A 23,602-nucleotide genomic window follows, 5' to 3' on the forward strand; every position below is an offset into this window, starting at 1 on the left:
TATCTTTCGAGCAGTATTTACATCTTCCAAAGCCTTCATTTTTTTTGGAAAGCCAGCTCTTGTAATTCGGATCTTTTAGCCAGTCGTCTAAAGATTTTGATTTCCTTGGCATTATTATATCATTAGTAATCTCTTTTAGTCTAATTCTAAACAGAAATAAAAAGTAAACTATAAGAAACTCAATTGTTAGGTAAGGTCAAGTGAAATATAACATAGATATACCATGGTAGATAAATACTAAACCAATGATAAAACTAGAAATCAAGCAAGAAAGCCTAAAAAAAAGAATTTGATTATCCTTAAAAATTAAATATGCAGCCTTCAAACTAAATTCCAGGACATTCCAGGACAATCTCTAAAAAAGAAGGAAAGTCCAGGACATTCCAGGACATCCCAGGACAAAAACTAAATTCCAGGACATTCCAGGACATTCCAGGACAGTGGTCACCATGTAATACTGTCTTATATCCATATTTTTTCACTAACGATGCATTACACAACAAAGCTAGCTGAATGTCTTTCAATCTTGATCGGTGCTCTGGTTTTAAATTTCCCAATATTAAATAAAATCCTGAAACTTTACATTTATGTGTTTTATTCCCAAGAGGGTTGGCAACTTGGAAATCATCATGATATAAGACTATTTGTAGTGCATTTGGCTTATGAGAAAATAGGGAATTAGCTTGATGCAATGATCCATCAGAAAAGCGATTCAATCTTCCATTCTGACATTCCACTGTCACCGGCTGTAAAACTTCACCCAATACATCTTCATGGCATAACATACTTTTCAATGTCTTGAAAATGCAAGAGATAGATCTATCTATCTCTTGCATGGTTTCTTTTGAACCACTGTCACTGTAACCAAGAAAAACTTCACTGGGGGCCACATACTCAGGCTTTTTTGCAACAAAGTTAGTCAAGACTGTCCCATTTCGGAATCTATCAAGCGATTTTTTGAAAGGACTTTCACAATCAAGAAATATTTTTGTCTCTTCATGAATTAAGGGTCCAGGATTATCATATAGTGAATTAACAATTTGCTTTTTGTGCACTTCTCTATCAATGCGAAGAATATTGCACACTTTTTCACAAATGAATGAAACAGCGTTTTGAGTTACATAATACCTTTCTCTGAGTTCGACTAGTATATCAGCAATGATTGAATCGAAATCAAGTGACAGTGGTGAACATTCAGATACATCATCAAAACAGGTATCATCCAATTCAACCTCATTAGCATCTTTGTTGATGAGTGTCTCATAATTTACATCATCTTCAGTCTGCTTTGAAGTACCCACTGCTTCAGGAAAATCAGTTGTATACCTTTTCATATGATTAAGGTAAAAGTTTCCATGTTTTAATTTCAGATGTCTCAGAAAACTTTTCTCATTTCTGAATTTTTTTATGCAACTGGAAACGCCACAAACAACAGCAAACTTTTGAGATAATGAATGGAAATCCCACATATGTTTAATAAGCCACTTAAAACAAACTGAAGTGTGCTCACAAAATTGACAATTGTATTTCATTTTTCTGTTTGCTTCTATAAAACATAATATTTTTCAGTTTCAAAATTACAAAAACATATATATATATATATATATATATATATATATATATATATATATATATATATATATATATATATATATATATATATATATATATATATATATATATATATATATATATATATATATATATATATATATATATATATATATATATATATATATATATATATATATATATATATATATATATATATATATATATATATATATATATATATATATATATATATATATATAGTGTGTAAAATGAAAAAAACAACTTCGTTTGGAACTCAAAGTTTCATGCGTTCGTTGAACACAATCTTCAGCCATTCAACCATTAACAAGAAATTCAACCATTAACAAGAAATTGGTGACATCTCTACATGTAAACCAATGGAAATGTACAGAAAATGTTATAGAATGGTTTAACAAAATTGAAAATAAAGACAAACATAAATTCTTAATGTTTGACGTTAAGGATTTTTATCCTTCTATTAATGAAACAACACTTAATAAAGCATTAACGTTTGCCAAGACAATTGTCAAAATCTCTAAAAAAGATGAAGAAATCATAAAACATTCAAAAAAATCTTTATTGTTTAACGGTAATGACACATGGATTAAATCGAACAGTGGTTTATTTGACGTTACAATGGGCGCATATGATGGTGCCGAAACCTGTGAACTTGTAGGAACGTACATACTAAATCTTGTAGCTAAGAAATACAAAAAAAGCGATATTGGTTTGTATAGAGACGATGGATTAGCCGTGTTTAAGCAGAAAAGTGGACCACAACTAGAGAAAATTAAGAAAGACATCCAAAAAACATTTAAAGAATGTGGATTATCAATAACAATCCAGAGTAACATGAAAATTGTAAACTATTTGGATTGTACCTTCAACTTAAACAACGGAACCTATAAACCTTACCGTAAACCTAATGACGAAACCAGTTACATAAACGTAGAATCTAACCATCCACCTTCAATTATTAAACAAGTTCCAATAGCCTTAGAAGAACGACTTTCACTACTGTCTGCAAACGAAAAAATATTTTACCAATCTACACCTTACTACGAACAAGCGCTCAAAAACTCAGGTTATTCCAAAAAACTTACATACACAAACAAACAAAAAAACAATAACAAAAAAAACAGAAAAAGAAATATAATTTGGTTTAATCCCCCCTACAGCGTAAATGTTAAAACAAGAATCGCAAAGCAATTTTTATCGCTAATCGACAAACATTTTACTCGAAAACACAAGTATCACAAAATATTTAACCGAAACAATGTTAAAGTAAGCTACAGTTGCGTGCCTAACATGAAACAACACATAGATGCCCATAATAAAAACATTATTAACACCAAACCTTCCCAAAAAGAACACAACTGCAACTGCATCAAAAAAGAACTATGTCCCTTAAACCACCAATGCCTAACACCATGCATTGTTTACCAAGCTAATTTGATGTCTGAAGAAAATCCACGGTATGAGGCAAATTATATTGGCATTAGCGAAGTGGCATTTAAAAAACGTTACGCAAACCATAAGAAATCATTCAACACAGAACGATACATGAATGATACAGCCTTATCAAAAGAAGTATGGCGATTGAAGAAGAACAAAGAAACACCAAAAATTCGATGGAAAATCATCAAAAAATGTTCCCCGTATAAACCCAATTCAAAAAACTGTAACCTCTGCCTTAACGAAAAATATGAAATTTTAACCTTTAAAGGAAACAACCTTTTGAACCAGAAAAGTGAACTTATATCAAAATGTAGACACCAAAACAAATTCTTGTTGGCCAGTTTTGACACTAATGACTGACGTCAAATGAAGTCATTGCATATACGTGAGAACATGATATTGAATATTAAACGTTAACTTTGTAAATTTTTTAGTCAGTTGGCTGAAGATTGTGTTCAACGAACGCATGAAACTTTGAGTTCCAAACGAAGTTGTTTTTTTCATTTTACACACTGTATTTGCTCTATTATCTTATTGAGCACTCTTTAATGAAAAAGAAATTAAGGTACTTGGTACGCTTGTTATATTCGCTCCTTTGTTGTTGAGCACTTTGCTTTTATTCACTCAAGAAATGGAGAAAATCAACCTCAATTACTCGACTAAAAATATACCAATACCATCAAAAAGAAGATATTTAATGCAACTCACGGAAAAAGTCGAATTGTTTATAAAACGAATGCGTTGGAAAGCGATATTTTTTGAAACAAAAAAATCTGAAGTAGAAGACCCGATAAAAACTAATATATATGGACTAAAAACTTTAAAATGCCCGCCACAAGTCAAAGAATTGATACCTTTTGAAAACGACTTACTAGAGATGATCAAAAACGTTAAGTTCCAGTACGTAAGTAACAACTTCCAAGATAGACTAAACAATGATTTGAAAGAAATCCGTGGGTCAAATAAAACACTAACAGCCGCAGATAAAACTTCAAACATGTATAGGCTAACCAATGAAGACTACAATAAATTAATTACAAATTCCATTACATCAGCCTACAAAAAAACAAACAGCAATATTCACAAGCAGGTCATAAACAAAGGCAAAGTTATTCTAAAAGGAGACAATGTTATCGACAGATTAAAAATAAATTCTAAAACTAACTGTTTTATTACTTTAAAAGATCACAAAGAGAATTTTGAAAATAACCCGACTGTACGGTTAATTAATCCGGCGAAAAATGAACTTGGACGTATAAGCAAGAAAATCCTTGAAACCATTAACAAGAAATTGGTGACATCTCTACATGTAAACCAATGGAAATGTACAGAAAATGTTATAGAATGGTTTAACAAAATTGAAAATAAAGACAAACATAAATTCTTAATGTTTGACGTTAAGGATTTTTATCCTTCTATTAATGAAACAACACTTAATAAAGCATTAACGTTTGCCAAGACAATTGTCAAAATCTCTAAAAAAGATGAAGAAATCATAAAACATTCAAAAAAATCTTTATTGTTTAACGGTAATGACACATGGATTAAATCGAACAGTGGTTTATTTGACGTTACAATGGGCGCATATGATGGTGCCGAAACCTGTGAACTTGTAGGAACGTACATACTAAATCTTGTAGCTAAGAAATACAAAAAAAGCGATATTGGTTTGTATAGAGACGATGGATTAGCCGTGTTTAAGCAGAAAAGTGGACCACAACTAGAGAAAATTAAGAAAGACATCCAAAAAACATTTAAAGAATGTGGATTATCAATAACAATCCAGAGTAACATGAAAATTGTAAACTATTTGGATTGTACCTTCAACTTAAACAACGGAACCTATAAACCTTACCGTAAACCTAATGACGAAACCAGTTACATAAACGTAGAATCTAACCATCCACCTTCAATTATTAAACAAGTTCCAATAGCCTTAGAAGAACGACTTTCACTACTGTCTGCAAACGAAAAAATATTTTACCAATCTACACCTTACTACGAACAAGCGCTCAAAAACTCAGGTTATTCCAAAAAACTTACATACACAAACAAACAAAAAAACAATAACAAAAAAAACAGAAAAAGAAATATAATTTGGTTTAATCCCCCCTACAGCGTAAATGTTAAAACAAGAATCGCAAAGCAATTTTTATCGCTAATCGACAAACATTTTACTCGAAAACACAAGTATCACAAAATATTTAACCGAAACAATGTTAAAGTAAGCTACAGTTGCGTGCCTAACATGAAACAACACATAGATGCCCATAATAAAAACATTATTAACACCAAACCTTCCCAAAAAGAACACAACTGCAACTGCATCAAAAAAGAACTATGTCCCTTAAACCACCAATGCCTAACACCATGCATTGTTTACCAAGCTAATTTGATGTCTGAAGAAAATCCACGGTATGAGGCAAATTATATTGGCATTAGCGAAGTGGCATTTAAAAAACGTTACGCAAACCATAAGAAATCATTCAACACAGAACGATACATGAATGATACAGCCTTATCAAAAGAAGTATGGCGATTGAAGAAGAACAAAGAAACACCAAAAATTCGATGGAAAATCATCAAAAAATGTTCCCCGTATAAACCCAATTCAAAAAACTGTAACCTCTGCCTTAACGAAAAATATGAAATTTTAACCTTTAAAGGAAACAACCTTTTGAACCAGAAAAGTGAACTTATATCAAAATGTAGACACCAAAACAAATTCTTGTTGGCCAGTTTTGACACTAATGACTGACGTCAAATGAAGTCATTGCATATACGTGAGAACATGATATTGAATATTAAACGTTAACTTTGTAAATTTTTTAGTCAGTTGGCTGAAGATTGTGTTCAACGAACGCATGAAACTTTGAGTTCCAAACGAAGTTGTTTTTTTCATTTTACACACTGTATTTGCTCTATTATCTTATTGAGCACTCTTTAATGAAAAAGAAATTAAGGTACTTGGTACGCTTGTTATATTCGCTCCTTTGTTGTTGAGCACTTTGCTTTTATTCACTCAAGAAATGGAGAAAATCAACCTCAATTACTCGACTAAAAATATACCAATACCATCAAAAAGAAGATATTTAATGCAACTCACGGAAAAAGTCGAATTGTTTATAAAACGAATGCGTTGGAAAGCGATATTTTTTGAAACAAAAAAATCTGAAGTAGAAGACCCGATAAAAACTAATATATATGGACTAAAAACTTTAAAATGCCCGCCACAAGTCAAAGAATTGATACCTTTTGAAAACGACTTACTAGAGATGATCAAAAACGTTAAGTTCCAGTACGTAAGTAACAACTTCCAAGATAGACTAAACAATGATTTGAAAGAAATCCGTGGGTCAAATAAAACACTAACAGCCGCAGATAAAACTTCAAACATGTATAGGCTAACCAATGAAGACTACAATAAATTAATTACAAATTCCATTACATCAGCCTACAAAAAAACAAACAGCAATATTCACAAGCAGGTCATAAACAAAGGCAAAGTTATTCTAAAAGGAGACAATGTTATCGACAGATTAAAAATAAATTCTAAAACTAACTGTTTTATTACTTTAAAAGATCACAAAGAGAATTTTGAAAATAACCCGACTGTACGGTTAATTAATCCGGCGAAAAATGAACTTGGACGTATAAGCAAGAAAATCCTTGAAACCATTAACAAGAAATTGGTGACATCTCTACATGTAAACCAATGGAAATGTACAGAAAATGTTATAGAATGGTTTAACAAAATTGAAAATAAAGACAAACATAAATTCTTAATGTTTGACGTTAAGGATTTTTATCCTTCTATTAATGAAACAACACTTAATAAAGCATTAACGTTTGCCAAGACAATTGTCAAAATCTCTAAAAAAGATGAAGAAATCATAAAACATTCAAAAAAATCTTTATTGTTTAACGGTAATGACACATGGATTAAATCGAACAGTGGTTTATTTGACGTTACAATGGGCGCATATGATGGTGCCGAAACCTGTGAACTTGTAGGAACGTACATACTAAATCTTGTAGCTAAGAAATACAAAAAAAGCGATATTGGTTTGTATAGAGACGATGGATTAGCCGTGTTTAAGCAGAAAAGTGGACCACAACTAGAGAAAATTAAGAAAGACATCCAAAAAACATTTAAAGAATGTGGATTATCAATAACAATCCAGAGTAACATGAAAATTGTAAACTATTTGGATTGTACCTTCAACTTAAACAACGGAACCTATAAACCTTACCGTAAACCTAATGACGAAACCAGTTACATAAACGTAGAATCTAACCATCCACCTTCAATTATTAAACAAGTTCCAATAGCCTTAGAAGAACGACTTTCACTACTGTCTGCAAACGAAAAAATATTTTACCAATCTACACCTTACTACGAACAAGCGCTCAAAAACTCAGGTTATTCCAAAAAACTTACATACACAAACAAACAAAAAAACAATAACAAAAAAAACAGAAAAAGAAATATAATTTGGTTTAATCCCCCCTACAGCGTAAATGTTAAAACAAGAATCGCAAAGCAATTTTTATCGCTAATCGACAAACATTTTACTCGAAAACACAAGTATCACAAAATATTTAACCGAAACAATGTTAAAGTAAGCTACAGTTGCGTGCCTAACATGAAACAACACATAGATGCCCATAATAAAAACATTATTAACACCAAACCTTCCCAAAAAGAACACAACTGCAACTGCATCAAAAAAGAACTATGTCCCTTAAACCACCAATGCCTAACACCATGCATTGTTTACCAAGCTAATTTGATGTCTGAAGAAAATCCACGGTATGAGGCAAATTATATTGGCATTAGCGAAGTGGCATTTAAAAAACGTTACGCAAACCATAAGAAATCATTCAACACAGAACGATACATGAATGATACAGCCTTATCAAAAGAAGTATGGCGATTGAAGAAGAACAAAGAAACACCAAAAATTCGATGGAAAATCATCAAAAAATGTTCCCCGTATAAACCCAATTCAAAAAACTGTAACCTCTGCCTTAACGAAAAATATGAAATTTTAACCTTTAAAGGAAACAACCTTTTGAACCAGAAAAGTGAACTTATATCAAAATGTAGACACCAAAACAAATTCTTGTTGGCCAGTTTTGACACTAATGACTGACGTCAAATGAAGTCATTGCATATACGTGAGAACATGATATTGAATATTAAACGTTAACTTTGTAAATTTTTTAGTCAGTTGGCTGAAGATTGTGTTCAACGAACGCATGAAACTTTGAGTTCCAAACGAAGTTGTTTTTTTCATTTTACACACTGTATTTGCTCTATTATCTTATTGAGCACTCTTTAATGAAAAAGAAATTAAGGTACTTGGTACGCTTGTTATATTCGCTCCTTTGTTGTTGAGCACTTTGCTTTTATTCACTCAAGAAATGGAGAAAATCAACCTCAATTACTCGACTAAAAATATACCAATACCATCAAAAAGAAGATATTTAATGCAACTCACGGAAAAAGTCGAATTGTTTATAAAACGAATGCGTTGGAAAGCGATATTTTTTGAAACAAAAAAATCTGAAGTAGAAGACCCGATAAAAACTAATATATATGGACTAAAAACTTTAAAATGCCCGCCACAAGTCAAAGAATTGATACCTTTTGAAAACGACTTACTAGAGATGATCAAAAACGTTAAGTTCCAGTACGTAAGTAACAACTTCCAAGATAGACTAAACAATGATTTGAAAGAAATCCGTGGGTCAAATAAAACACTAACAGCCGCAGATAAAACTTCAAACATGTATAGGCTAACCAATGAAGACTACAATAAATTAATTACAAATTCCATTACATCAGCCTACAAAAAAACAAACAGCAATATTCACAAGCAGGTCATAAACAAAGGCAAAGTTATTCTAAAAGGAGACAATGTTATCGACAGATTAAAAATAAATTCTAAAACTAACTGTTTTATTACTTTAAAAGATCACAAAGAGAATTTTGAAAATAACCCGACTGTACGGTTAATTAATCCGGCGAAAAATGAACTTGGACGTATAAGCAAGAAAATCCTTGAAACCATTAACAAGAAATTGGTGACATCTCTACATGTAAACCAATGGAAATGTACAGAAAATGTTATAGAATGGTTTAACAAAATTGAAAATAAAGACAAACATAAATTCTTAATGTTTGACGTTAAGGATTTTTATCCTTCTATTAATGAAACAACACTTAATAAAGCATTAACGTTTGCCAAGACAATTGTCAAAATCTCTAAAAAAGATGAAGAAATCATAAAACATTCAAAAAAATCTTTATTGTTTAACGGTAATGACACATGGATTAAATCGAACAGTGGTTTATTTGACGTTACAATGGGCGCATATGATGGTGCCGAAACCTGTGAACTTGTAGGAACGTACATACTAAATCTTGTAGCTAAGAAATACAAAAAAAGCGATATTGGTTTGTATAGAGACGATGGATTAGCCGTGTTTAAGCAGAAAAGTGGACCACAACTAGAGAAAATTAAGAAAGACATCCAAAAAACATTTAAAGAATGTGGATTATCAATAACAATCCAGAGTAACATGAAAATTGTAAACTATTTGGATTGTACCTTCAACTTAAACAACGGAACCTATAAACCTTACCGTAAACCTAATGACGAAACCAGTTACATAAACGTAGAATCTAACCATCCACCTTCAATTATTAAACAAGTTCCAATAGCCTTAGAAGAACGACTTTCACTACTGTCTGCAAACGAAAAAATATTTTACCAATCTACACCTTACTACGAACAAGCGCTCAAAAACTCAGGTTATTCCAAAAAACTTACATACACAAACAAACAAAAAAACAATAACAAAAAAAACAGAAAAAGAAATATAATTTGGTTTAATCCCCCCTACAGCGTAAATGTTAAAACAAGAATCGCAAAGCAATTTTTATCGCTAATCGACAAACATTTTACTCGAAAACACAAGTATCACAAAATATTTAACCGAAACAATGTTAAAGTAAGCTACAGTTGCGTGCCTAACATGAAACAACACATAGATGCCCATAATAAAAACATTATTAACACCAAACCTTCCCAAAAAGAACACAACTGCAACTGCATCAAAAAAGAACTATGTCCCTTAAACCACCAATGCCTAACACCATGCATTGTTTACCAAGCTAATTTGATGTCTGAAGAAAATCCACGGTATGAGGCAAATTATATTGGCATTAGCGAAGTGGCATTTAAAAAACGTTACGCAAACCATAAGAAATCATTCAACACAGAACGATACATGAATGATACAGCCTTATCAAAAGAAGTATGGCGATTGAAGAAGAACAAAGAAACACCAAAAATTCGATGGAAAATCATCAAAAAATGTTCCCCGTATAAACCCAATTCAAAAAACTGTAACCTCTGCCTTAACGAAAAATATGAAATTTTAACCTTTAAAGGAAACAACCTTTTGAACCAGAAAAGTGAACTTATATCAAAATGTAGACACCAAAACAAATTCTTGTTGGCCAGTTTTGACACTAATGACTGACGTCAAATGAAGTCATTGCATATACGTGAGAACATGATATTGAATATTAAACGTTAACTTTGTAAATTTTTTAGTCAGTTGGCTGAAGATTGTGTTCAACGAACGCATGAAACTTTGAGTTCCAAACGAAGTTGTTTTTTTCATTTTACACACTGTATTTGCTCTATTATCTTATTGAGCACTCTTTAATGAAAAAGAAATTAAGGTACTTGGTACGCTTGTTATATATATATATATATATATGCACACAAAAATGTTGTATTTATATCTTGCTTGGAAACATACGAGAACTCATAAAAACACAGAATTTATGTCAAAGAATAATATAACGAAGCCCTATGTTCAATGATATTTTGTTCAAAATAGCATCTTTCTAAGTAATTACATTGCCTAATTTATCAAATGTTTTACTTGTTTTTTATTGGTAAATATTTAGGACATTAATTATTAAACACTGGTGGCCTCCTTCAGAATAGTCTTTGACTAATAGGTGTCTCCTATCAATTAGTCATTTTGTAACAAAATATTTATTATTATTTATTTATTTAGTTTTACATTGTACCTGACTTATTGATAAATAAATTTTACTACTACTACACTACTAGCTAGAGCTAGCTATAGGTATGGAAAAATTCCACCAGGAGAACCTAGCTAGCTAATATCAAAACAAGTGACAAGGGGGAATAAAACATGCAATAACTTTGTACGCAACTTATAAAAGATATGCCCATGCAATACAGATGTTTAAAAAATACTAAAGTAATTAAAATAATAATTATCCAAATCCATACCAAATCGGAAGATCAACAAATCTACAAAACTGCTCTAACAAATTTGCAACATCGTCCCCAGGGCCTGTTAGGCTTTTTTTATTTGAACAGCCTTGTTCAGGCCGTCTAAATATGAAAAGCCTATCAGGTCCTGGGGACGAGGTTGACATTTTTGCAGAAAAATCCCGGCAAAATTTGATTATTGTTTTGTCTCGCTTATTTTGATCTATCTTTGCAATCAATCAAAACTATATTGGGAAAACGAGTTGTCACATGCTAATTTCATCCAATGAATAGCGTGCGCCATTGTTCGAATTACCGGGAAAACTTCATCCCCGGCCCTTTTTCTTTCAGTGCACAAGAAATGGCCCCAGTGTTATTTTGAGAGTATCTTGAGGCCAAACGCTCACAAGTTAGTGCGGAAATTTTATAAACGCCCGATATCAATATATATGTACTGATATATGTATACTAACGGAGAACTGGGTGAGAGTTCAGAGTGCTCAGAGTATTGGACGAAGTTTCAACCAAACATCACGTTCAGATGGTTAAATGGGCATTTTTAATTTTCAAAATTCGCAGTTAACCCTTGTGATGCGGCCTGTTTGTGGAATGACCCTTCTTTTTCAGTGAACAAATAAATTAGCTTCGCAAAACTTGAGCTGCGGTTAAGGTCGTAACGGTCTACTGGGCGAGGGGGGCGCATGTCCCCTCCAAAATTTTTGTCGACCATGGTTAAGATTTGATAGATTTATGCTATGCTTTTTTACCAATCTAGGAGGTTAAAATCCCAAATCCCCCCCCCCCCCAAAAAAAAATAAATAAATAAATAAATAATAATAAAATAAATTTTCAGCTTTCTATGACTCACTTTATTGACTATCTAATGTAGTCAAAATGACTACCTTTGACGACCATTAGGTAGTAATAATGACGATATAAAGGTAGTCTTTCTTCGACTAACTTTATTGACTATTTAATGTAGTCAAAATGACTACGTTGAAGGGAGTCATTTTTTCTCAACGTGCAGTGACTACGTTAAGATAGTCACAATACCACTTTTTGACTATCATAGGTCGTATTTCAGTAATGACTACCTGAACCTAGTCAGTATGACTCAATGAAATTTCTCAGTGTTCAGCATTTTAGAGTCTTAGCCAATAAGGGCTACATATTTTTGACTGAATGTTGTGCTAAATCAGTGGTCATTCACTTGTTGTGGTAGGTTGTGTTGTTTTTAATTAGCTATTGCTGCGTAAAAACCAAATTTTATATAGCGGCCTTTACTTGTGCAAAAGCATGATATAATTTTGCTATTTTATTTTTATTTATCTGTTGTTGTTTATGGTGTACTATGATCTAATAATACAAATAAAGCCTATTTACAATGCAGTTTGTGTTGTTGTTGTTGCTTATTTCTCTATCTTTCTCCTTTTCATGTGATTAAATGTTTCAAATAGATTAAATATCAAAAATTTTATTAGTAATAGATACCGTTTGCATGTCCTTTACAGAATCTAGTTTCTCCAAATTTATAGCCTGAATATTGGCCCCAAAGCTATTATATTCACCAATAACTTACGAAAACAAGCCTGCAAATGTTTTTCTGGATGTGGAAAAAGGAAGTTTTTCTGGCTAGCTAGGTATAGTCTATTATAAGATTAAAAAGGGAAAACACGAGGCCAAATTTTCACGCAGATACAATTTACTATATAGAGCAGGATCGTATCATGATCGTCTATCGCGGTGAATGAACATAAACAACACTATACATAACATAACGAGTTATCATAATGGCAACCTGGCTACAAGGTTGGCTGTATAAAAGCCATAATGGCTCTAGGGTGGTTAAAAAGTGACAGTTTCTGGGCTCCTAACATGATATAATATATAAAATGAAACAAACCGACCTGGCTACATGCAATATCTGTCCTGAAGAAATATCTGAAGGTTTCTCCTGATACCAGAGGTACATGATCCAAAATTTGCTAGAGTCATTGGTTGTCATTGGATGCGCTGCCATTATAGTAATTGAAGCCAAAAGATGGAGTTGATGATATTAGTAGGTTGCAGTGATAGAAGCTTCTTGAAAACGTGGAGCTAGCTTAAAATTATTTCAGTTAAGCAAGTTATTGCTACTACTGGTGAGAAGCTAAATCAGAGTAACTCCCTCCTATTTATAGGGCCCCTGGATTGTTGATTGGCTAACTTAGAACCTCCTAATATGGACGTACTATACCCAAACCTTTAGTCCCCAACTCTAAAGTATCAACAACAAAAAAGTTGCTTCAAGTTATGACACATAGCTTTGATTTGCTTAATTGGGATAAAGATGCCTTGGGTGAGCAAGACAACCTTGTCTACCCTTAATGATGCATCTGCATAGCAACTATCAAGTATTGGGAACTGCAATTAACATGAGCTAAACTGTGTTTAGCTCCATTTAGTCAGGCAGGGAGAAGTGATAATTAGCCGTATCAAGATAGTTGTGCTCTTTACAGTGTAAAACTTCACACAATCTTGACCATAAGTTCGTTAGAAGTACCCGCAAATTACGATGGTACCACAGAATAACAGTTTCTTACACTGCAGAAATATCAAACATGAGAAATTATTTCTTGTATATACATTTCAAACCAAGTGGGATATGAACACATTATAAACACCATATTACCATTAAATTCCTTGTTGGCATTTCACCAACAGGTTACATAACCTATATATTTATCTTCTTGCTATGATGGAAGGGCTTCAGACAAATTCATTTGTAATGACAGTGGCTTCCTTGAATTATTGGAGTATGGTGACAAAGTCATGGCTGACCGAGGATTCCAGATTACAAAGAAATTAATGATGCAACATTGTCGACTTGTTGTACCACCTGGTGCACGAAATCTCAGATGACATTTGCAGAATGCAGTAAGACAAAAACAGTGGCAAACCTCAGGATTCATGTGGAAAGAGCAATTCGCAGAATTAAAGACATTCAGGATTCTCTTGACTGTCATACCTATATATCTCAATGCTTCATCACATTGATGAAGCATTGAGATATATAGGTATGACATTGTCCGTACTTGTGCTGCTTTATGTAATTTAAACCATTGTTGATTCAAGAAAAAAAAAGGGGAAATAGTTTTTATTTTTTTTATTTTTTTGTATATGTTTATGGTTTTTTGCATTCTTAAAAATATATTTAAATTATATTTAAAGAAACACAAGTCGTTAGCCTGTGGAAAATCCCGTAGATACTAAAAGTAGGAAACAGCAGTATTTCGAAGTAACCACCAGAGAACCACCAGTATTTTGAAGTAACCACCAGAGAACCACCAGAATTTTGAAGTAACCACTAGAGAACCAGCTGTTAATATCAGAGAACTAGCAGTTATTATCAATTTCCTCCAGATCGTGGCTCCGTAGATTAGTGGTTATAGCTCTCGTACTCTGTGCGGGAGACCGGGGTTCGATTCCTCTTGACGGCGATTCAACATGGGCGAGTGAATGTTACCATAGCCCCGGGTTAACCCAAGCCATCTGAGGGAAATTGGGAAGATGGCACACTGTGTGGGCCGTTAGATGTTGCCGGGAGTTGTCTAGTAGAGCGCGGGTTCTAATTGGGTCTGCGTAGCTCAAAATGAGCATTAAATACTCTAGGACTCTCCATCTACGCCATGGCCCCTCCTGGAAATAATAGACAGGGTATATCCCTTGATATTTGTGAGGCTAGCCATGTAAAATATGCACATCTATCTATCCAGATAAGGCAGCAACGGCGGCCCCGTTCTGCTCAGATTGCGAAAACGAGATGTTTATAAATAAGACGGTCAGCACACGGGGGAAGTTACTATCCGCAGCAATATAAATAGAACATTATGCAATGGAAGGGTTGCACTGATTGGTTGATGCTAGCACTATAAATGGCACCTTGGCTGTGATAAGTGCTGGAGACCCGAACGCGTACACGCGTACAGTCGGGCAACAACAGACATTCTTGTTTTTTAAAGGGTAGCTTTTTGCTATTGATGATCTTTAATTATTTTTTTTTAGTTAAATAAATCTAATCAGAGAGCTAGCTGAAGTAGAACTGTCGTATGATGCTGTTGACATAGCGCGGAGGGAAATCAGCCTTTTTGTATTTCGTCTTGATGTTCTTAGTCAAAATTTGAGCTGATACGTTTGGCTCTATGGAGGTCACCGACGACGGCGTTACGTTTGTAACGTTTCGGGACCTTTGACGGCCATGGGATCGGTAACTAGTCAAATGGTTTAAGATATTCTGTCCCTTTTCTCCAGGCTAATTTCCATTTGGATTCGCCATAGTCATACCTTAATTTTGTGTTCAAAGGAACATCCTTTTTGGCGAAAAGGTGTGGTATTGAGTCAGTAAACTTTAGGATCTTCTTGCAATTTGCATAGGACGATGGTGAGTCATTGACATATCTAACAAGGTAATCTGTTCTAGTAGCATCAATTTCGTAAGTAAACCATGAAATTTCCATCTACATCTTGTAAATTTTAGCTACTTCATGTGTCTCATCAGCATTCAACAAGGTGCCGCGATAACTGAGAAGTGCATCTTTTTTCCTGTAATCTCTTCTTGCAAATATACCATGTCCTAAACGTTAAAAAAGTTTACATTTTATTTAAAACCCGGTCCGGGTATTTTCAAACATATTCAGACGTTAAAGCGCGTGTTATAATTGATGCAAACTATCAATGCTTTTTATCTATAACTGCGGCGTTAAGCACGAGTGCAAGTTAGCTCTAACGCTTTATGGAATTTATGCAGCGATTACACTGTGGATTGCCTTTAAAGATATCAAACACGGACATTCTGTTTTGATTCGTTTTCGAACTGATGGGATTATTTTTAACTTAAAAAGACTAAAAGCGAACACTAGAGCTTTCTTTGAATATATCAGAGATGCTCAATACCCTGATGATATAGCTATCCTAAGCGATACGGCTTACGGTTTGCAGACTTTACTCTCAGCATACAACGAAAGTGTTTTGGACTGCGAATTAATGGGAAAAAGACCGAAGTCATGTGCTTGGGTCCAGAAATAGAATTTTTACTGACAATCCAAAATTAGCAAATGTTGACCGCTTTAAATAACTCGGGAGCCTTGTCAGCGAGGAATTTTCTTTGAAAGACGGGATAACTGCGCGTATGCAAGCTGCTTCGTGTGCCTACGGTCGACTTAAGCAACGTGTTTATAAAAAACGAAATTTGACAACTGTGGCAAAAATCACTGTCTACCCATACTTCTCTACGGAAATGACACATGGACATTGTATTCCCACGAAATAAAAAAACTTGGAAATCTTTAGCAACGTCATCTCAGAGCCATTATGAAAATCAAATGGGATGACTTCATCAGTAATGAAAAATTTCTGAACAGAACGCGTTGCGAAGACATTGAGATTCTTTTAGCGGAAAGGTGACAAAGGTGGCTCGGCCACATCTGTCGAATGGATTACTCACGGACGGTAAAAAGGGTATTCCACGGTGAGCTGGCGCAAGGTAGCCGAAAAGCTGGTCGACCGAAATTACGTTTCAAAGACAATTGCAAGCGAACTCTTAAACTTGCTGACTGTTAAACATTATTTTGTTAATGTTTGTATATTACTATTTCGCGAGTTGAGGCAAATATATATATACACACGGGAAAGAAACAAAGACAATTGTTACATTCAATACTATAGTTTTATGCTTTCGCAATGTTCAGTTGAATAAATTGACATTTAAACCGTAAAAACAATAACAGAGGGATTCTAGTCGATGTTACAAAGTTGTGTTGCAAGTTTCAAGTTCTAAGGATAATCCTAACAAGAGTTATTAATTTTCCCGACTATGAGGATTTTATAGAGATTTTTAGGGGTAGTTTCGAGTAATAGCCAATGTCACAACCTCTGAGAGATATGGGACCAAAAAATCTGGCACACAGGTGTATAATAAAAAAATATTGAACTCCATATGTATTATAGCCATACTGTATATCATAAAAAAGTTATTAAAAATAACCGCCCGGGAGTGCGGAATCCGCCCCCCCCCCTGCCTGACCGATTGGGGTTAACCCTATTCGGACTGGGTTATAGGTGGGCTAGCGAAGTCGCGAACAGGAGGGGTGGCATGTTCTACCATCGTAACTTCTCGGGTTGGGTGGTAATTCTTAAAAATTAGTACGGGTGACGCCTGTCACGTGAGAATTAAAAACCATGCTTGAAATGAAGCTGAAGTCCACTATTCACTTTGTGAGATATGACCCTTGATGAGAATTTATAGCAATTTAAATTTTAGAGAGTTTACTATGGTGATTTTAGGCAATGTGTGATAAGTCCTAACGTGATCAACAGTTAGTCACGAAGTTATCTAACAATTGAGCAAATAAGTCGGAACACAATTTGAAATTACCACCGGTACTTTATACAAACCTTCTTCCCCGTCATTTCCCGCATACTCAGTAGGGTTAAGGCATAAATTTAGAAAAGCAACCAAAGAAATTATCCCAGTGGCTTTAGAAATCAACATTTTTTTAAAGAAGTACATATATTATACCAATTACAGAATCGATAAATACTGAGTTAATCCTTCGCCATCAGACAATAGTGTAGGTCGGTCATGGTCGAGGTGCTGCATAATCCTTTACCTAAAAAGAATTAAAATGTAAATATACATATACAGGGCCTTCGAACGTTAAATGTTCATGTGATTTAGCGCGAGTTGTCTTTATTATCTTTTGGGCGAAATCTTTGTTGGCTGATTCCGCCTCCTCGGAGAATTTTCCGGATCGGATTTCAACTTGGATCAGGTTTTACACGGCAGCACTCGGTATGAAATAGCGAGATCTGTCATTATTATAAAGATCGAGTTCGTTGGTTCTTCGGATTTTCGCCTGTTATATTAATGTTGCAGCGCAACAATTTTGAACTGACGAAATATGGCTATTATTTTAGAAACTAGTCGTTAGCTCGTAGAAAAATCAACGAGAATTCGCTGTCGCACATACTTCCCGCATCTAAATCTCGTGCGATTTAGTCCGCCTGTTAACACCTGTTGTCGGTTATTACTAAAAAATAAAGCTACAATGAGACCTATTTGACAGACAAAATTATTATAGTGATTTGAGGGGTAGTTTCAAGAAATACCTAAAACTGAAGTTCTGAAAGATATGAGAACTAAGCATTTGGCAAGAATGTGCGTAATGAATACACGCCTTTATATACCGTAAATACTGGTTTAAGCGCCCGGGTGCTTATTTACAAATATGAATTTTAGAGGGGCGCATATGTGAATGAAATTCCGCATGAAATCTCGTTTTTATGTCATGTTAAAGTTCTCTGTTAATCCTCCCAATAAGGTTCTTACCCTAATCCTGACCCTGGCCCTCTGGTTGGGAAATAACCGACAAGCACCAAACTTTTTTATTGGGAAACTATAATTCTTGTAAAATATAAAAACAGAACAGAACATATGTATGTAACAGGTATAAGTAACATTTATCTGATAAGTGTTCTTAATATATAGTGAACTGCATAAACGAAAAGATAGATAAAAAAAACTAATTATGATATGAAATTTCACGGTTTGACCATGAAAGAACCAAGTTTATAAGAACATAAATTTTAGAACATTTTAAGAACATTCAAGGCAAAATAACAGTAAAATTAAGAGCAATTTGAGAAAATTTTGAGGCTTTAAATTGGAGAAGTTGAAAACATTAAAAGGCTTCCTTCAGGATCAGCATTCTTATAAAAAACATGTACCTTAATGAGTTTCCGATGTTTACAAAAGTTTTTTTTCATATGCGCCAGAATTTCAGTAGATAGAAAATATAAACAAAGAACATGTAAAACATGAATGAAAAAATGAGGAAAAGACCAATAAAAACCAATGTAAAAGCAACAAAAAAGTGAAATTTCGAACTATTCGAATTTCACAAAACACATTATTCTTAAAATATTTCTAAAATTTCGGATTTTGAACCTAGTCCAAAAGCGCTAGCATTCCTTAATTTTTAATTATTTTTGAATAGTCAAATCGTGTCCAGTGTCCAATGAGATTTTAACAGTCAACGTAAGTAAAATATATGTCTAAACAAGCCACAATTCTGATAACATTAAATGTCAAGCTACAGTGTGATATAACGATATACGTGAGTATTATTTGTGTATTATTCCCCCTCCCGAGCTTTTTGTAAAACAAGTGTGTGACTACCAGATAATGTGTCACTTTATCACCGATCAACTTACATACAGATAACGTCTGGCACAGGAGTCGAACCTGCTGCAATTGCTTTGCAAAAAGAATTTGACCCTAATCACAGCTTTTTGAAAAAAGAAACAAACAAATTTTCATAGTCGTATAATAACGTCAAATTGGCAGCACAGAAAGCAGCAGCGTTTGTGGCTGCTCTATTATTTGTTGTATTATTGCTGCAAAAACGTTTTTACTTATGCTCAAATGAAAGTTATTCGCTTTATTTTAAAAGTGGTATGGATATTGTCGAGAGTAGTGGTATTTGTAACATTGAATCGTGCTTTTTTACAAGTCTTAACAAAACCGGAGTATATTTCTCTAGACGAAGCAGATGGTTGTTTGTGTTGTTGCTTTTAAGCGGTGATGTTGAAAAGTGTCCTGGACCTAATGCCACAGATGAAATCCGTGAATTTACTAATGCAAAGGGTATGAATATGTTTCACCTGAACGTTAGAGGTCTATGGGCAAATTTTGCTGAGATTTCGAACATTCTTATAAACAACAGAAAAATCGACATTTTTTCTCTTACGGAAATACATACGGGAGATGAACCGGAGGACATGTTTGCAATTAATGGATACACATTTATACAAAATTCTCGTAAATTTGGAAAAGGAGGCGGAGTAGCATTTTATGTTGCTGATCATATTATTTATAAAAGGCGACTCGATCTAGAAATAAATGAAATTGAAGGTATTTGGTTAGAAATATGTCCAAAAAATGCGAAATCGTATTTACTTCCCGTAATTTATAGACCCCCGGATAATTCAAAGTATCTTAATAAAGATTTTTCATCTCTTCTATCTGATGTACTGTCATTAAAATTAGACGGTATCAAAGAAGTTATAATCTTAGGGGACCTTAATGTCGATTTTCTGAAAAAGAACGATCATGTTGGGATTAAGACAGCTTTAACGTTACACGGTTTTAAACAAGTCATTAAATCACCAACCCGAATAGCGGAAACGTCACAAACTCTTATCGACATTATCGCTACAACTAATTGCACAGTTATAGCGGATACCAAAGTCATCCCCATTTCTTTTAGTGACCATGACCTTATATGTTGTATTAGAAAACAACATCACACCCGTTTCGTTAGCAAAACCAATAAATTGTCGAAACTATCGAAATTATGACAAAGATAAATTTTGTCAAACACTTTCATCACAGAATTTTCAAGATGTTTATAATTCAACGAACGTCAATAAAGCATGGTCTTTGTTAAAGGGAATTATATATCGCACCTACGATTCCATGGCTCCATTAGTTCGTAAAAAAGTTCGCGGTAAGCCATGTGATTGGATGACTGTTGATCTCAAGAAGGAGATGAACTCACGCGACAATTTGTTACGAAAATCGCGTAAAACCAAATCAGAAGCAGATATCACCGCTTATAAAAAAATAAGAAACAAGGTTAATAATAAAGTTCGTAAAGCAAAGAATACGTATCAGCGACAGTTATTTGAGGAGAACACCGGAAATCCAGAACCCTTCTGGCGGTCGATAAAAAAAGTATTTCCACTTAGATCGAACTCTCAAGTGAATACTACTATACAAATCGACGAGAAATTGGTAACCGATCAACATTCTATTGCTAATGCGTTTTGTAGATTTCTTTCTAATGTTGTAAATTCACTTAAAAGATCTGCTTTTGTGTTGACAAACTTCGTCTGGAAATATCATAAAGAAATACCGAGTAAATCTAACCCAAAATTTCGACTTAAACCAATCACTGTTAATGAAACCATGAAACATCTACAATCATTAAAACGTAAAAAGTCTGTTGGGCTAGATGATCTACCATCCTGGTTACTCAAAGACTGCATGGAGGTAATCGCTTCACCACTGACATATATTATTAACATGTCTTTTGAAACTTCAACTTTTCCAAGTGACTGGAAACGCACCAAAGTGTTACCACTTTTCAAATCTGGAGCAAAGTCATCTGTTAATAACTATAGACCAATATCTGTTATTCCAGCTATATCCAAGGTGATTGAAAAAGTTGTGCATGAACAATTGACTGCATATCTGGAAAGTAACAATTTAATAAACAACAACCAGTTCGGTTTCAGGCCTCGTCGCTCAACTGAACTGGCTGCAACAATCTTTATCGACACTGTGAAATTGAAGGTTAACGATGGCAAAATGGTCGGTGCCGTATTTTTAGACCTCACAAAAGCATTCGACATGTTAAGTCATGGTGAACTACTGTCAAAATTAAGCAGTTTTGGAATTGTTGGAGACGAACATGAGTGGTTCACAGACTATTTGTTTGGTAGATTTCAGCAAGTTCAATACAAAAATTCTTTGTCTGATGAACATCCAGTCAATAGTGGAGTACCACAAGGGTCAATTTTGGGCCCACTACTATTTATTATGTTTTTCAATGATCTTTGTACCGTAGTGAAACACTCTGAAGTAGTCAAATATGCAGACGATACTGTTTTATTTGTTGCTGGTAAGGACTTAGAGATCATAGAAACCCGTCTTTCATCCGACATGAATTGTGTACTTGCATGGTGTTTGGAAAATGAATTAATTTTAAAGCAATATTATTTGGTTCGAAAAATAACCTCTCTAAACAAAACAGCTCATTAAACGTAACTTACGGCTACCAAACTGTGAGGGTGACATCCACGTATAAATATCGCTGATTACAGATAAAGCTGCATTGGCAATTTTTCAAACAATGATTTAACCAGTATTAACATATTGCGGATTTGTTCACCTTAAGAATTCTCAGACACAACTACTCAAACTCCAATCTTTACATAGACGAGCAACTTCAATTATTGGAAATCAATTCTTGACACCACCTGATACTGTCAATATGATAGAAATGCGAGCTTGTAATTTCATTCGCCGTTGCTTGGACAACGATGTGTGTGAAAATTTTAAAAATTACTTCACAAAAAAAAACCACACAAGAAACACACGTAACAACAGAAATAGCTTGAAATTACCTAATCTTCGTTTGGAATATGCTCGTGGATCTTTCTGTTACACTGGAGCACAAATTTACAATACACTCCCGTTGGACATTAGAAAATGTGAATCATACAATATTTTTAAGTCGCAACTGAGAGAATATTATCTGCGTATTTAGTCCTTTTTATGGCTTTTTGTTTGTTTTTTGTTTTTCGTCTTGATCAACTCATTTTCTAGTGTGGTATTTTGATTTTTAGCCTTTTGTCTGTGTGTTTTTTGCAGTTTATATATTTTATACTCACCGTTTTTATTGTACATTTACATTTTCTTGTTTTATTGTTACTAATATTTTTTTTTTATCCTATTTATTCCAAGGACCCATGTTGATAACAGACTTTATAATGTCTGAAATGGCCATCCTTGTAAAACATTCGTGAAATAAAATAAATAAATAAATAAATAAATAAATAAATAACATAAAATGTACAAAATAGTGTGAATCAGTACCATGATATTAATATCACAATCAACTAAGTATCACACCTAACCGAAGGAAATTTGAGGTAAAAAATGATGTTGTACTTTATTAAAGAGCTTAAAAAGTTGGTTAACAAGTCTTTAAATTTTTAAAACTACTTTTTTTAACACTATAAAAGTCCAACATCATTATATACCTCGCGTTCCCTTTAACAAAAGCTACATGCCTCCTTATAAGAAACTCGTTTTCAAAAAACATGCAGATAAGAATACTTTTAACTGGTAAGTCGCAAAAATCGAAAAATTTGAAAAAGTAAATTTAAGAATCAACAAGACTCATACTGAAAAGCATTATAAAGGCTATTTTCCACTTCAAGAAAATTTTCCGCGGCACGAAACGGAGAAGTAAGCATGTTGATATTGCGATTTGTGTTAATTCTGTTGTTATCTTTCAGTAACCAATACAATAGTATTAGAGACTGGTGAAACCTTCAAGTTACCTCATCAAGAGATTGGTCGTTATGAAACAAGATTAATTTGAATTTAGAAGGAGCCAGCTAACTATCTGAAAAAA

At 33.7% G+C, this 23,602-nt stretch overlaps 2 protein-coding genes across 2 annotated transcripts; one reads left to right on the top strand and one right to left on the bottom strand.

Moving 5' to 3' along the window:
• Window positions 1–326: 326 nt before the first annotated feature.
• LOC130623619 (uncharacterized) lies at window positions 327–1,588 on the bottom strand. The gene has a single exon (XM_057439120.1). The coding sequence runs from the start codon at window positions 1,530–1,532 to the stop codon at window positions 327–329; it is 1,206 nt and encodes a 401-aa protein (XP_057295103.1). The 5' UTR covers window positions 1,533–1,588.
• Window positions 1,589–19,853: 18,265 nt separating this feature from the next.
• On the top strand, window positions 19,854–23,569 carry LOC130623152 (uncharacterized). The gene is made up of 6 exons (XM_057438640.1): window positions 19,854–20,541; window positions 20,666–22,182; window positions 22,358–22,721; window positions 22,927–22,973; window positions 23,406–23,433; window positions 23,484–23,569. The coding sequence occupies exons 1-6, from the start codon at window positions 19,854–19,856 to the stop codon at window positions 23,567–23,569; spliced, it is 2,730 nt and encodes a 909-aa protein (XP_057294623.1).
• The last annotated feature ends 33 nt before the right edge of the window (window positions 23,570–23,602 follow it).

The sequence above is a fragment of the Hydractinia symbiolongicarpus genome, chromosome 13 (assembly GCF_029227915.1).
Source record: "Hydractinia symbiolongicarpus strain clone_291-10 chromosome 13, HSymV2.1, whole genome shotgun sequence".
NCBI lineage: Eukaryota > Metazoa > Cnidaria > Hydrozoa > Anthoathecata > Hydractiniidae > Hydractinia > Hydractinia symbiolongicarpus.

Excerpts from the sequence above, each read along its gene's own strand:
- LOC130623619 (XM_057439120.1), bottom strand. The coding sequence starts at position 1,532 with ATGAAATACAATTGTCAATTTTGTGAGCACACTTCAGTTTGTTTTAAG.
- LOC130623152 (XM_057438640.1), top strand. The coding sequence starts at position 19,854 with ATGGATATTGTCGAGAGTAGTGGTATTTGTAACATTGAATCGTGCTTT. Across the intron at positions 22,183-22,357 it reads TTTTAAAGCAATATTATTTG|AATTCTCAGACACAACTACT; the intron begins GTTCGAAAAATA and ends GTTCACCTTAAG. Across the intron at positions 23,434-23,483 it reads CCGCGGCACGAAACGGAGAA|TAACCAATACAATAGTATTA; the intron begins GTAAGCATGTTG and ends GTTATCTTTCAG.